Source organism: Mustela putorius, unplaced genomic scaffold (assembly GCF_011764305.1).
Source record: "Mustela putorius furo isolate JIRA1106 unplaced genomic scaffold, ASM1176430v1.1 tig00003913_pilon_pilon_pilon, whole genome shotgun sequence".
NCBI lineage: Eukaryota > Metazoa > Chordata > Mammalia > Carnivora > Mustelidae > Mustela > Mustela putorius.
Window position 1 is genome coordinate 5,827,057 of NW_025422060.1, and position 15,985 is coordinate 5,843,041.

A 15,985-nucleotide genomic window follows, 5' to 3' on the forward strand; every position below is an offset into this window, starting at 1 on the left:
GATGTCCCTCAGCGGAGCAGACTTTTAAAAGTCCTGATTTTGTGTGCCCTTGCTCCGCCGCTTGCCGGGAGCCGGCCCCTCCCCCCCGGGGTCTATCTTCCCGTCGCTTTGAATTCACTTCTCTGCTGGTCCTACCTTTAAGAAAGTGGTTGTTTTTCTGTTTCCAGAATTGCTGTTCTTCTTCTCTTCGATCTGCCGATGGATTTTCAGGTGTTTGCAATCTTTAGATAAGCTATCTAGCTGATCTCCTGCTAGCTGAAGTAGTCTCAGCCTGCTACTTCTCCGCCATCTTGACTCCTCCCCAATAAGCATTTTTTAATAACTAAACACTAAATAACGACAAGTCAGTGTCACTGAGTCTTTTCAATGTAACTTCAAAATTTCAAGTTACTCTAGATAAAACTCACAAGTGAAATTTATATTTTATGTGATTATTGCTTCCACATACATTATATACATAAAATATATATTCTTCCTATATATATTCCATATACAGGTTACAAGATGCTTCAAATATTTTTATCAAATTATATTATTTCTATTATAGTCATCACTTATAAAAAGTTTATATTTTTCCTATATCCTATTATGTAGGTATGTAGGTGTATATATGATTGTGTGTATAGGTTAGATGCTAGAATAATGAGTTTTTAAATTGTATACATTTTGCAGAATTATATAGTCTGTATTTTATACATGAACCTTGCATCTTCAGTAAGTTACATGCTTACCTATGTATTGACTGGTTTTAAATGTACTACTCATTTGGAGACAAAAATCTTTATAACTAAAAAATTTGTATTAGATATAAATAATCTTCACCTCACTATTGAATAATCTATTTTTAAGATAATTATTAAGTTTGAAATTTTAATTCCAGTCTAGTTAACAAAGGGCGTAATATTAGTTTCAGTTGTACAATATAGCGATTCAACCATTCCACGCAACACCTGGTGCTCCTTACAAGAGCTCTCCTTAACCCCCTTCACCTATTAAATCTCTACCCACCTCCCCTCTGGTAACCATCAGTTTGTTCTCTATAGCTAAGTAAATAATCTATTTTTTATATTTTTTTAATTTTCAGCATTACAGTATTCATTATTTTTTCACCATACCCAGTGCTTGCAATCCATGCCCTCTAAAAGATATGTTTCCTTGTACTTTGTATATTCCTCATTACTTATAATTTATTTTTTTTTTCAAAAAGGAACTTTTTATAAAATCTCTCAAATTGTGTACTGGCAAAATTATTTGAATTGGAAAAATGAAAACACACCTTTTTTTTTTTTGACAGAAAGTCTGATGAGGCTGATTGGTATAACAGTAATACCTGGCTTTGCTAGTTAGATTACTAGGTGTAAAATTTCCACAAACTGAATGAACTAAGTTTGAAGCACTAAGGCATTAGTGAGAATATTATTATCTCCTGTGGCAGGATAAAAGAATTTTTATACAAAATGTATTGGCAAAGGTACTGAAATCAACAATATTTCAATTTCCCTAACTATTTTGGAATTTATTAATCAAGGTGCCTCTACCTGAGGGGAAGAAATAACAAAAGCCAAGAACAGGTAGCATCAGTACTTTGAGAAGTGTGGGCAAAGTTTTTTGGTATATGTCCCAGAAAATCAGGGAGTGAAGGAGTCTAATGACTGGAAAACAAATTCTTGAGCCATTAGGCAGCCCTGAATTTTTGTTTTCAACAGAATTGAAGGAGCATTTAATAGATTTGTCAGTTAACAAAACAATAAAAAGATTTTTATTGATATATAACTCTTTGCACATCATTCTAAGGGTGTTTAAAGAACCAAAGTAAATCAGTTATCACAAAAATGTATTTCACCTTTTTATTTATGAGAAGGTTATCTGAGTGCTAAACGAAACACAAACAGAATTAATGCTGAACTCTTTTCCTCTAGAAATAAGTAATATTGGGGCTGAGTCAGGTAAGCAGCTGCTTTTGGCTGGGGTCATGATCTCAGGGTCCTGGAACTGAGTTCAACATTGAGTTCCCTGTTCAGTGGGGAGTCTACTTGTCCCTCTGACTCCCTCCATCCCATGCTCTCTCTTTCAAATAAATAAATATTTTACAAAAATAAATAAGTAACATTAAACTATTGATAACTGAACTAATCAAAGAACACTTCAGCTCCTGGGGTGCCTGGATGGCTCAGTGGGTTAAGCCTCTGCCTTCAGCTCAGGTCATGGTCTCAGGATCCTGGGATCGAGTCACGCATAGGGCTCTTTGCTCAATGCAGAGCCTGCTTTCCCTCCTTTCTCTCTCTCTCCCTCTGTCAAATGAATAAATAAAATCTTAAAAAAAAAGAATGCTTCAGCTCCTTCAATCTCATTTCCAGTAACAATTTTTTGTAATAATTATTTGTTAAAACTTGTAATATATTTATGTTGTGATCAGCTGGGCAGTACTGATAATTATATGATAAATCAATCCATAAATTAAAAAAATCTTAAGAGCCTTATCCCTAGAAATTAAAAAGAAACCTAAATTTCAATTTATATACATGCTTTTCTTATAAAGAAAGATAACTGATCAGAAATACCTTCAAATGGGAAATATATTCTCTGTTATCATCAAATTCTATTGATTATGTAGAACAGAAATATGAGTTCAAGGAGTAAAGATTATGATATAACATTTCTGACTCATTAAAAAAATTGAATGACTAACAGGTATTAAAGTGTTATGACTTACATGTAAGGGTGTTGTTTATTTACTTGAGAGAGAGAGAGAGACTGCGCATGCACTTGCATGCCCGTGGGAGCATAAGCAGGGGGAATGGCAGACAGTGGAGGAAGTAGCCTCCTCCCTGCTGCACAGGAAGCTCCATGTGGGATTTGATCCCGGGATGCTGGGATCATGACTTGAGCCGAAGGCAGACACTTGACCAAGCCACCCAGTTACCCACCAAAAATGTCATTTTTAATATGCCAGAAATTCGATTGTAACTACTTACACTGAAGATGAAAAATTCTAAATGTACATTAAGAAATATGTGAAATGGTACATAATCAGTTTATTTAATATAAAGTTTAGAGGAAAATAATAGTATATTTTAAGGGTATTTTTGAGAATTAAATTAATACTATTAGATTAGAAGGTTTGGTATTTGGTGTGGTATCAAATTCTGGGTTCTTTTCAACTAAACTACACTGTCTTCATGAGACTGCATCTAGCCCAAACAACTTCAAGCTGAGACCAGAAATCCTGCAGTTTTACATGTAAAGTGTCAGGAAGTGCATACTGTAAAAGGGTCAATTATAAAACAAAATTTCTTGTCTTAAGACTAATAAAGCTTACATATTTAAGTAGTAGAGAGAGGAGTAAATACATAAAAACATAATAATAATTTGGCTTTCTTTAGATATGACAAAACTCAGAACTTACTATCAAATATAAAATTACTTTGGACCATAGGCCTATTTGACCATAACCATTTGTGAAAGCATAGAATTACAGGGTTATGATTAGAGCAAGGGGAGAGAGACACAAACATTTAATAGAAAGATTAAAAATGATATAGCTATATTTTATTTCCACTGGAATCATGACCAGAGCCACTCTCAAATGTGAAATGCATTTGATGGTATTTCTGCTCAGCTGTGCTTAGGCTTCTTCCTATCTTTACGTTCCATTTTTCAAACCTCATAAAACTATTAACTATATAAACAAAAAAGGGATGCTCAGAAGGAACAAAGGACGTTTTGGATGAATTTTTCACTCTGAATACTAAGCTGAGACTACAGTTCTCTTAACTTCATGAATTGTGAAAGGAAGCAGCAGAAGAAAGGCTCTGACAAAGTTCTGAAATACTGTTGGTGGCCTTTGTATAAAGTTTTATTTACTTTGTCAGCACATTATTCCCTAAAAGTCAAGGAAGTAACAAAAGCAAAGGCAGAACATAATTTTTAAGTTTAAATGTTCAAAAGCTTCAACCTTCCAATTTCTATCCTTCTTCCCTTAAAACTATACTTATCAGGGCTTTATTAAAATGTTTGCATACTCCCAACTCCCCATGTTCCCAGGAAATAATGCAGCAGGGATCATCTTCCACTGGGTGGGGGACCTCACAATTCAGCAACAATTTAAGTTAATACAAGGTTACTTTACCTTTGAGATTTTTTGGGGGGAGGTGGTTAAGGGAATTTAAATACTACCCAGTACTAAATGAAAGAATTTATTTTTGTAGTGAAGAGCAGAGCATAAGGTAAAATACTGACACGTGGAATTGTGAATTTTTTTTATAGCATTTGCATAAAAGGGCAAATGATCTTCTGTAACGTAAATCATCTAACATCAGGTAAAACAGTAATAAATAGCATTCTTTTGTGTTCATTAAGACTCTTTTCCTAATAAATATTGAGTTTAAATATTTTATATAATGTATAAGTTAGCATGACAAATATTTGATAACAACATGTTTGAATACATTATTCATTCATGTTGCAACCAACCAAGTTAAAGGCAGAATATAAAATTTTAGGCAGCAGTACCATAAATCATCAAATATCCCATTATTATTTAAATAATTTGGAATGCATCTTTAATAACAGAATGAAGATTTACTCTCTATTTTACAGAACTGACTGACAGGATAGGAGTGCTTGTTTATATTATAGATGAAAATTTATATTTGACATAATACTATGAAATATACTCATCTGACATAAAGAAAGATAATATATAGGACTCTATGGAATATTTTTAAAATGCACTGCATAAAAGAGAAAAAGAAACTAGAAGTTTTAAACCAAAAAAGGAAAAACAAAATTTGATTAAAATGATATGATAGAAATTTCTAACTTATGATTATGTGATATAAAATAAAATGCATATGTATTTTATATGATATAAAATACAATTATACTAGTTTGAAGTACAGTATTTTGAGAAATGTTTTAATAACTTAGAACTTTCATCTCTAAAGTTTTCTTTCTAAGAGCTCTAGCTGACCTATGTGACATGATAGTAAGTGCCTGCTCTTATCATACATAAGATCTTGATTTAAGTCCTCCACTTAAATTTTGCTTCTTAAATCTGATTTGAATCCATTATAGAGGAATAACTTAAAGTCTCAGGGAGTATGTACTTTTAGTCACTTAGAAGCAAGACTCCTTGTTTATTATAATTTAACTTCATCTTAGCCTTTTTCAAAAATCACAGAAATTATAAGAAAAATTTTTAATTCTCTTGTTTGCTGTGACATATTCACTCAGCTCATCAATATTCAGGATTCTCATCTGGTTTATAGATAACTCATGATATTTGCTTATTCTTCTCCCTTCTGCTTTCTCTCTTGTGGGCAACTCAACGCAGATCCTGGTAACTAATAATGAAACTCAAAATAGTTAAATCTACATTCCTATAGCTTGGGTAAAAAATTTGATATAAATTCACATTATCATTTAAACACTTTTTTTGGGATTATCTGTAGATTGTACTTGTCATCCTTATAGAATGGAAAATATGCTGTTAGATGAATCCGTAAATTTACCCTGTATTTAAAGAATATAAACTTCTAACTTTTCATAGTGCCCTATATTCCTGGGTACTGAAGCACCAAAGGAGGTCAAGATAAAAGAGGAAGAAACAGACTAAATTCACGACTCAAAAATGCAAAAACCAGTGACACAAAAGACGTTGTTCAAAGGCTACAGTATGAAAGAAAATGACGAGCGCGTACCTGCACATCCCGCTTCATCTGTCTGAGCTTCAGGCCCCAGGATTTCTTGTCCTTCCTTTCCTGCTAAAATCAAAGAACAAAGGATTAAAATAGATCCATGTGGTACAAACATTTTTAACATCTAGAAATCTGAGGAGGAGCTTTTGGATTATATTTAATTTGGATTTTTTTCTTTTTAGAAGTAAAGTGTCCTTCAAAAGTAAACTTTTTAAAAAAAGATTAAGCAGGTAGTTTTACCAAACTCACAAAGGTATGATAGAGAAGCAAAATTAGTGAAGATTTATATGTAATCCCGGAATTACACATATATTAGAATTATACGCATCCTGGTTTTTTATTTATTTATTTTTTTGAGAAGAGTTTTACCTCTAGGTAGCAGGACTCCTTTTTAAAATACCTTCTGCAAAGCACAATTTTCTATATTTTAGGTACTGTGCTAGATGCTTTATCAACTTACTTCCTTTAACATTCATAACTACTTATTTTATAAGTTTAAAAAAATAAAAGGCAACCAAAAACCTGAGGCCTGAAGAGGTTAAAGAGCCCAAGGACACTGTTATTCAATGGTGGAAGTGGAATTTGAATTCAGGTCTGAAAGGCTGTAAAATCTACTTCCTCCTCTGCCCTTTTCTGTGACCAGACGACCGGACAGCTAACTAGAGAGAAGACTGTACTAAACTTCACTGTGTCCAGAATAAACACCGAGGGCACTATACTTTCTCTTTCACTCTATTCATTATTCTAACTACTGGTAAATCATAGTAATAATAGTAGTGGTAAACATTTTTAGTTGTCAGTTGTCCTCCTTTGCCACCTAGATTTATAGTGAGCTGACTGCAGTATTCTATACAGAATAAGATCAGAGTAAATAAGCATATTATTTTAGCAAGCAGAAAGTCAGTTTTGTATATTCAGGTACATTTTATTATAATAGTTTATTAAGACATGTGCTATATAAAGAACATGAAGAAGTTAAAACCTGCTTTTAAAAAAAACTAGCAGCAGAGTATACGTAATTATGATCAGAATACTTATAAAGTCATGCTAAAACATCACATCATGTCGTTAATCTGCACCCCAATCAAATCCCATTGAATACGCCAGTCAAAAAATCTTGATTTAGATTTCCCCTAAGTTTGGTAATTGAATTGAGAACTAGAACACTAATCAAGTAAAATCTTTGCTCACATTTAAGCATGTATTTCTGTAAGTGCCTTGGATTATCAGGTGGGTTTATTTGGCAGATTTTTTTTTACTCATTAACTTTTATATTAGTACTTAAAGATGATCACTATGTGAAAAATAGTTAAAATGTGCATAAACCTCTTTAGATCAGCATGAAAAACACTATCTACAGTAGGTAATAAAGAAATTAGTGTCTGATAAATAACTCTCATTTTATATTTGCCATCAGCAAAATGACAATTAAAAACCTGTGCTAAAGTATAGTAGGACAAACATCAATGTTGCCTAAGTATTTGAAAATCTCCAACATCGTTTTTTCCTCTCTCTGAAGCGTCTACTTAAACTAAAATAATAAACAGTATGACAGTTGGATAATTATAGGATAGTAATATAGTTATTTATTGTTGATCGATCTATGCTCTTTTTTTCTCCCCAAATGAAAAAATTAAGACAGTCAGTGTTACTTACTAAGTTGAAAGTGACAGTGATTTAAAAGCTAAAATGATATTTTAGACAATAATTATTTACTTATAGTTACTATAGTTAAATAAAAATCTGTCTTCAATTCAATGAAATGATTTCTTCATTTCTGCTCAGGATAAAAATCTAGGCTCCTTAGATGAGCATTTAACATAATTCATAATTTGGTCCCAGACTTTTTTACTGTGATTTAAAAACTGGAAGTCTCCATTCTTTCCCTCATCACTGCGGCTAGAATTTTGATTGAACAATTAAAATCGTATTGCCTAATGAAAACAGAAAATATCCTAATGCTGGTCTGCAGCATGAACACAATTCTTCCACTACGGGGTGTTGCCAGCAACAGGCTCTTTTCTGTTTCACCCACAGAGCAGCTTGAGGGTGCAGTACTGGAACAGCTAAATACTGGCCAAGATGCCTTCTCCCTCATGTGTTCTGATTTTACTTATAGCTTAGAAAATATAAGTGGGAAGTAATAGGACCTCCTTGTGTGTGAGATTTTTCTCTCCTGCAAGACTTAATGTCAACACATCGTGATTGACTAACCGTAACGTAACTTAGAAAGGTAAACTGGAAAGGTTCTAAGGCTTTTTCTGTTAGTCTAAATTCCAAACCAAATATATAAATGAGGAAAAACACTCAAGTAATAAGACTTTGTTTTTTCAAATAGTGGCAAAATATAGCTGAAAAAATAGTGATGAAATACTACTCAGCTATAAAAAGGGACAATTTATTGATACTTCCAACACCTTAGATGAATCTCTCAAGAAATTATGGAAAGTGAAAACATAAATACAAAAGATTACATACTGTATGATTCCATTTATATAACATTCTTGAAATAACAAAATTATAAAAATGGAAAGATATGTGTGGTTGTGAGGGGTTAGGACTGGGGCAGAGGGGAGGGGAGGGTGGGTATATAAAAGGCAAGGAGGGAGCTCAGTGGCGATGGAAGTGTTCTGTATTTTGTCTATATCAATATTGATATTCTGGCTATGATACTATACTACAGTTTTGCAAGCTGTTACCATTGGTGAAAACGGAGTAAAGGGTATACAGCAGGATCTTTGAATTATTTATGAATCTAGAACTACTTGTGAATTATTTGCAAATCTATGTTTATCTCAAAATTTAAAGTTTATTTGACAAGTCAGTCAATGGCTGATAACACAAATTAAGGTTAAAAAAGGTAAAAAATATATATAAATATATACATATTTATATACATATAACTGAGATCAGATTTGGTTAAGATAGAATGAACATAAACCACCCTCTGTGTTCCACTAAATGCAGCTAAAAAAAACCTGGGGAGAATTCATGGAGGAGTTACTTGAAGATTCTCAAGGTAAATCATAGCAGGAAGACTGGGGAAGAAGAAATGATAAGAATTCAAAGTACCACTGAATCACTGAGGAAGTAATTTCTCCTACCCCCTGGCATAGATTCAAGGAAGCCTAGATTTAGAAGTGGGCACTGGGGCATGGCAGAGAAAAACTCTAGGAAGAACCCTCTAGTTTAGGCTCACAGAACAGGAAATACTCAAAAAAGGGAGAAATAATTTTTTCCCCCTCAATTCTCTTGTGTCCCAGTCCCAAGGTAGCTGCTGAGATCATGTTGACAGCAAGAACATAAAGACACCTAAAACTCCAAGAAAGGGGAGCCTTCTTATTCACTCGGAGGAACAGTGGCCCCAAGAGATGGTACAAACTTCCATCAAGTTCTTTCTCCCCATCTTCTTGCAGCATAGTTGTGGGAAGAATCTGGCAAAGTATAACGAAGGAAGTCCCAGATTTTTGGGAAGTCCCAGGGAACTGCAAGTACTAGGGAGATCATGGAAAGGGAGGAACACTGGAAATCAACTGAATAAGCTGCTTGTGAAGTTCTGGGTTCATATCCAAACTTCCCATGTGCGGATCTGACCACATGCTTTGAGAACTGAAGTAAGGATAAGATCATTAATCATGTCCCAGAATGGCCACTGTAGGGCACAGATCCAAAAAGCACTGTAAAGTCTTTGACAACTGAACTGACATTGGAACCATAACCCACAGAAATTATTTAGGAAGTACAGCCTGATAACAACTGGATAAGTTGCCTGCTAAACCAAAAATATCAAAATACTCCACAGGATTTAAATAAGACCAAGAGTCTCATAAAATAATATCCAGGATACAATCCAAAATTACTTAGCATATGAGGAACCAGGAAAATCTCAACTTCTATAAGAAAAAGATAATCAAAAGATGGCAAGATGTTGTTCACTAAGATACAGATGTTGTAACTATCAAACAAAGGCTTTAAGCAGCTATTAGGAAAGTACCTAAGAGCTAAGGAAGAACACTTGAAAAGAATGGAAAGATAAAAAGTCTAGGCTAATCCTTATCAGCAAAAAAAGGATGTAGATGGAAAACAAAAGGAAATTTAGAACTAAAAATTAGTAACAAATTTTTTAGGAAAAAAAAAAATCACTGGATTGGGGAACCTGGGTGGCTCAGTGGGTTAAAGCCTCTGCCTTCGGCTCAGGTCATGATCCCAGGGTCCTGGGATTGAGCCCCACATCGGGCTCTCTGCTCGGCAGGGAGCCTGCTTCCTCCTCTCTCTCTGCCTGCCTCTCCACCTACTTGTGATCTCTGTCAAATAAATAAATAAAATCTTTTAAAAAAATTAAAAAAGAAAATAAAAATAAGAAGTATTTCATTAATTAAAAAAAAAGAATAACTGGATGGCCCCAATAGTAAAATGGAGATGAAAGAAGAAAGATCAGTGAACTGGATGGTAGGTAAAGGGAAATTTGGACAATAAAGTGAAAATATTTAAAAAAAATAGAGTCTCAGAGATGTGTAGGACAATATTAAAATATCTAACATTCTGTCATTAGAGTTCCAGAAGGAGAAAAAACAGTATAGTGCAGAAAAAATAGTTGAAGGAATAGTATCTAAAACTTCCCAGATTTAAATAAAAAAACACAAATCAATAGATTAAAGAAGTTAGCTAAATCTCAAATAGGACAAAGCCCCCTAAATATGGGCTTAGACCATCAATCAAACTCTAAAAACTAAAGTTAAAAAAATACTGAAAAGAGACAAAGAAAATGATACACAACTATAAGTGAACAAGGACTTAAAAGGCAGATTTATCATCAGAAATGAGGGATTTCATAAGGAACTTGGACATTCTTAAAGTGCTGAAAGAAAAAAAAAATCCTGTCAACCCCAAGTGAAAATATACTTTGGAAACAAAGGTAAAATAAAGATATTCTCAGATGAAGGAACGTGAATAGAGTATGCTATCAGGAAACCCAACATATTGCTAAAGGAAGATCTTCAGAAAGAAAGGGAAATGATATTAGAGGAAAATTTGAAATATTAGGACTGAAAGAGGACACAAGAAATGATGTAGTATACATGAAAACTATAACATAAAGGAGGGAAGGTAATGGAACTCATATGGGGGTAAAGTTTCTATATTTCACTTTGGTAAAATATTCCAAGTAGATTATGAGATGTTAAGTATGTACACTCGAATCTACAGAGCAACTATTAAAAAATCAATACAAGAAGATATAGTAACAAATGAAAGAAATAAATGAAAATTGAATACTAAAAAATATCCAAATCATTCAAAAGAAGAGAAGAAAGGAGAAACAGAAGAAATTAAAAACAGAGGGAAGAAACAGAAAGCAAATAATACAATGGTAGACCTGACTCCAGACATCAAAACTTACATTATGTGTAAATGGTTTAAATGAGAAAATGTAAGGAATAGAGATTGTTACAATAGATTTAAAAAAAATCATTTATAGCAGTCTACAAAAAAAAATTATTTCAAAAATAATGAGAGAGGCTAAAAGTAAAAAGTTGGGAAAGAAATCTAGAGTGACTATTTTACATCAGATAAAGAAGACTCTGGAGCTAAGAAAATTACCAGAAACCTTGAGAAACATGATATAATAAGACAGCCAATTTACCAAGAGGACATAACAATCTAAAAGACTAGGCATCTAACAACACAGCTTCAAAATATTGATATTCACATACTCAAAATATGTGACCAACAGAACAGAAAGTAGAGAAAAATCCATGTGTATAACTGGAGACTTCAATACTCTTCTCACATTAATTGACAAAACAGAACAACAAAAAAAAAGCTGAAAATCAGCAAGGATATAAATGAACTAAGCAACACTATCAATTACTCCATCCAACTGACATTTGTAGACTATTCCAGCAAACAACAGCAGACTACATATTCTTTTTTTTTTTAATTTTTTATTTTTTATAAACATAAATTTTTATCCCCAGGGGTACAGGTCTGTGAATCACCAGGTTTACACACTTCACAGCACTCACCAAAGCACATACCCTCCCCAATGTCCATAATCCCACCCACTTTTCCCAAACCCCCTCCCCCCCAGCAACCCTCAGTTTGTTTTGTGAGATTAAGAGTCACTTATGGTTTGTCTCCCTCCCAATCCCATCAGACTACATATTCTTTTCAAACACACACAGAACACTAACAAAGACAGACTATATATATCTCTCCAAGATCATAAATAAAACTTAACAACTTAAAAGAAATGAAATCATACAAAGTTTGTTTTCTGACCATAATACATTTAAACTAGATATCAATAGCATAAAGATAAGAAAATCTCCAAATACTCTGGGAATTAATTAACATATTTCTAAAGAATCCATGGGTCAAAGAGAAAAATGATAAAAACAACACATCAATATTTATGAGATGTACATAAGAATATTTAAAGGAAAATTTATAGTACTAAATTCTTACGTTACACAAAATTTCTCAAATTAAAATTCTAAACTTCTGTGTTAAAAAGAAAACATAAAAAGGAATAAAATAAATCCAGAGCAAGCAGAGGAAAGGAATAAAGAGCAGAAATCAATAATATTAAAGACAAAAAAGAGAAAAACAATGAAAAATAAAGCTAGTTCTTTGAAAAGATAATAAAATTAACAAACCATTAGTAAGACTGACAAACAAACAGAGGGAAGTCACAAACTACTAACATCAGGAATAATGGGGATTAGGGATTATCACTAATTATCATATTGCTTGCTATATTAATAGAAATGAACAAATGGAAACTAAATTAAAAACAAAACATTCACAATAGTTTCTCCCTTTAAAAAAGAAATACATAGGTATAAATTTAACAAAAGATGCATATAATCTGTTTTTGAAACTACAAAACAGTAATGTGAAAAATCAAAGGCCTATGCAGTGTAAAAAAATTGACATAAAAAATCAGCTGCTATTCTATATACCAACAATGAACTATCTGACAGCGAAATAAAACAATCTCACATATAAGAGCATAAAAAAATGCTTAGGAGTAAATTTAACCAAGGAGGTGAAAATGTATACACTGAAAACTGTAAGACACTGATAAGAAACTGAATATGATTCAAATAAATGGAAAGAGATTCTATGTTCATGAATTGGAAGGATTAATATTGTTAAAATGTCCGTACTACCCAGAGCCACTCTAGATTCAATGGTATTCATACCAACATTCCAGTGGGATTTTTTTTTTTTTTACAGAAATAAGAAAAAACATTCTTAAAAGGTCCTATTTAGCCAAAGCAATCTTGAGAAAAAAGAAGGAAGGAAAGGGGTTTTGCTTTTTTTCTGATCAGGATTTTTCAAAGCTTTTTAATTTAAAAATAGTTTTAGACTTACAGAAAAGTTGTACAACTAGCACAGACTTCTAGTAAACCCTCCAAACAAGCTTTCTTTAATGAGAACATCTTACATAATCACAGTACTATTATGGAAACCATCATATTAATGTTAATATAACACTATTAACTAACAGACAGACCTTATTTGACTTATGCCAGTTTTTCCACTAATTCCCTTTCCTTTTCTGGTTCAGAAATCAATTATTGACCCAGAGTGCATTTAGTTGTCAGGTCTCTTTAGCCTCCTCCAGAATTTCACAACCCAATCATGTCTCTGAGAAGTTGCTTTAGTCTTTGCTTTTTTTTTTTTTTAAGACCTTAACACTATTGAAGAGTACTGATCACTGGTTTTGTAGTGTGCCCCTCAATTTGATTTCCCTAATGTTTTCTAATGATTAGATGAGGAAATACATTGTCAGCAAGAATACCACTGAAGTGATATGCCTTTGTTAATGTATCTCACCAGTGGTGTATAATGTCACTGTATCTTATTACTGGGACATTAACCTTGATCACCTGGTTAAGAAGGTGTCCGTCAGGTTTATTTTTCTTTGTTTTTATATTTATATATATATTTGTATATATAATATATATTTATATTTCTTTAAGATTAATAACTATTCAGTGAGGAAATACTTTGATATTATGTAAATATCCTTTTTCTTCATATACTTTTACCTACATATTTTAGCATCCATTGATGGGTTTTTTTTTTAAACAATTTATGTATTTATTGGAGGGAGGGAGGGAGAGACAGAGAGAGAGAGAGTATTCCTGAGTGGGGTAAGGGTAGAGGGAGAGAATCTTCAAGCAGACTCTCTTGAGCTTGATTTCACGACCCATGAGATCATGATCAGAGCCAAAACCAAGAGTCGGACACTTAACCAACTGAGCCATACAGGCGCCCCACTGATGGTTCTTGCCTGCATCAATTATTACCATAGTGTCTGCCTAACAGTGATTTTCCACTTCCTTAATTACTTCTCAATTTATAACTGAAATCCTACTTCTCCCCCATTTGTTAAAATATTTATATAAGTATGGATGTATGGATATTTATTTTATTCTATTGATTATAATCCAGCACTATCATTATTTATTTTGTTGCTAAAATTGTCCCAGATTTGGCCAATGGGATCTCCCTCAGGGTGGCTCTTTGGTCTCTTTTCACAGGGTGATTTATTTTTAAAACATTTTCTTACTTGTTGTTCTGGGATTAGCTTATATTTTCCCTACCTTGGTTTTAGAATCAGTCATTTTTGCAAATGACCTTGGGTACTTTTTATTGGAGAATGGTATTTGAATCCCAAGTCTGAGCACGAGGCATGTTCACTGATACTAGGTATCATTGTTTCATGTATTTTCAGCAAATAGAGCTAGGAAATATATGTATGTATACTAATACCGGCATAAAGTCCATCTATATTTTTCTACATATATTTATATATATATTAAGAACCATGAGTTCATATTGACATCTCTGATTCCAACAGAAAGCCATAGATTTATTATAGCCTTCTCAATTTCCTTGTTTGTAACTTCTCTCTCTGATAGTGAGAAATTTTGGTCTCATTATCTTAAATATATCTGCTTATATTTTCAATTCCAGTATATACATAAAGTAGTTTCAGAATAAAACATAGCTTTTAAGAAACAAATTTTTTTACTAGACGGAATATGTGGATGGGGTAGTAGGCATGGGAGGCTGACACATCTCTGAGCATACCTTTTTGTATAGTTCAGTTTATAACCATGAAAATGTTTTCCATTCATACAAAAATAATTAAAGTCACTCAGCAATGGACAATGAAATACAAGCGATGACAGATGACCCTAACTATATTATAAATGAGTTATAAAACATATTGAAGGGGATGGGAAAGACAAGAAATAACCTAAGTAACTTTGGAAAACAACATTCTAAATATATACTATAAAGCTAATGATGAAAGAACTGTACATATTGTGATCGAGGTAGCAAGTTTGTTTGACCAGGATTTTAAAGAGAACAGAGTGTACAACTGAGGTTCACCATTGTGGAAAAACCCAAAATTCCTTCATTAGTGTCATCTCTTAGTACTTAGATATTTAGAGGTAATTAAATATTAGAGATATATATTTAGTACAAATGAAATTGGATTCTCTCATAAGTACAGCTAAAAAATATCTCTGTGGTCATGTGGGCCTGTCTTTTCATTTTATAGAAGCAGAAGTGGAACTCAAGAGACATAGTGGTATAATGAAGACTAGAAACCACGTGCTGAGCTTTTTCTACATTACACACTAGCTATGGTTGAAAAAGGTTCCAAAGAGTAGGTTAAACTGCCCCTTGAGAGATAATTATAAAATGATTCAATGCTGAGTTATATAGTGATTGATGTATTCTTTGCATAAGATTACTTATAGTATTTTGTTATAACCTGTGCCTAAATAAGCCTTTTGCTATTTTTATTGTAAAGAAGTTTTCATTTCCTTGGCATTTTTGTAAATGTGCAAATTTCTATAGAGTTTTAAAAACGTCAAGTCTGAAAAATGTTTAAGTCATTATTGGGATCATTTTCTCAGCTCATCAGTTAAAAGAACAAGGAATAACAAACGTAATAAACATTTTTATATTATCAGCTTAGTTAAAAGATATAGATATGTTATAGCACTGCCAAGTTATACTATCTTCCCCACACACAACAGGACTTAATTAACCTAGTTTTATTTATTTTTGAAAGTGTACATGTCCCAGTGTACTTACTATCTACAATAAAAATATTGCTTCTTCTATATATTCCTTCTAAGAACTCAATCTAACTTGAGATTTCATTCATAGCTAAGAATAGCTTTTTAAAGGTATTTATTACACAGTTAAACTTTCAATGGCACATTACGTTTTCAAATATACTTTGGATTGTTGAT

At 32.7% G+C, this 15,985-nt stretch overlaps 1 protein-coding gene across 11 annotated transcripts in view; it reads right to left on the bottom strand.

Moving 5' to 3' along the window:
* Positions 1-15,985, bottom strand: part of ZEB1 (zinc finger E-box binding homeobox 1) — a 189,833-nt gene that overhangs the window by 32,251 nt on the left and 141,597 nt on the right. For 8 of the 11 annotated variants that reach the window (XM_045069140.1, XM_045069135.1, XM_045069133.1 and 5 more), the window contains one exon: positions 5,703-5,765. In XM_045069140.1, the coding sequence (XP_044925075.1) occupies positions 5,703-5,765 (63 nt within the window). The remainder of the gene's footprint in view (positions 1-5,702; positions 5,766-15,985) is intronic. The other 3 variants (XM_045069141.1, XM_045069134.1, XM_045069132.1) reach the window with 1 other exon arrangement.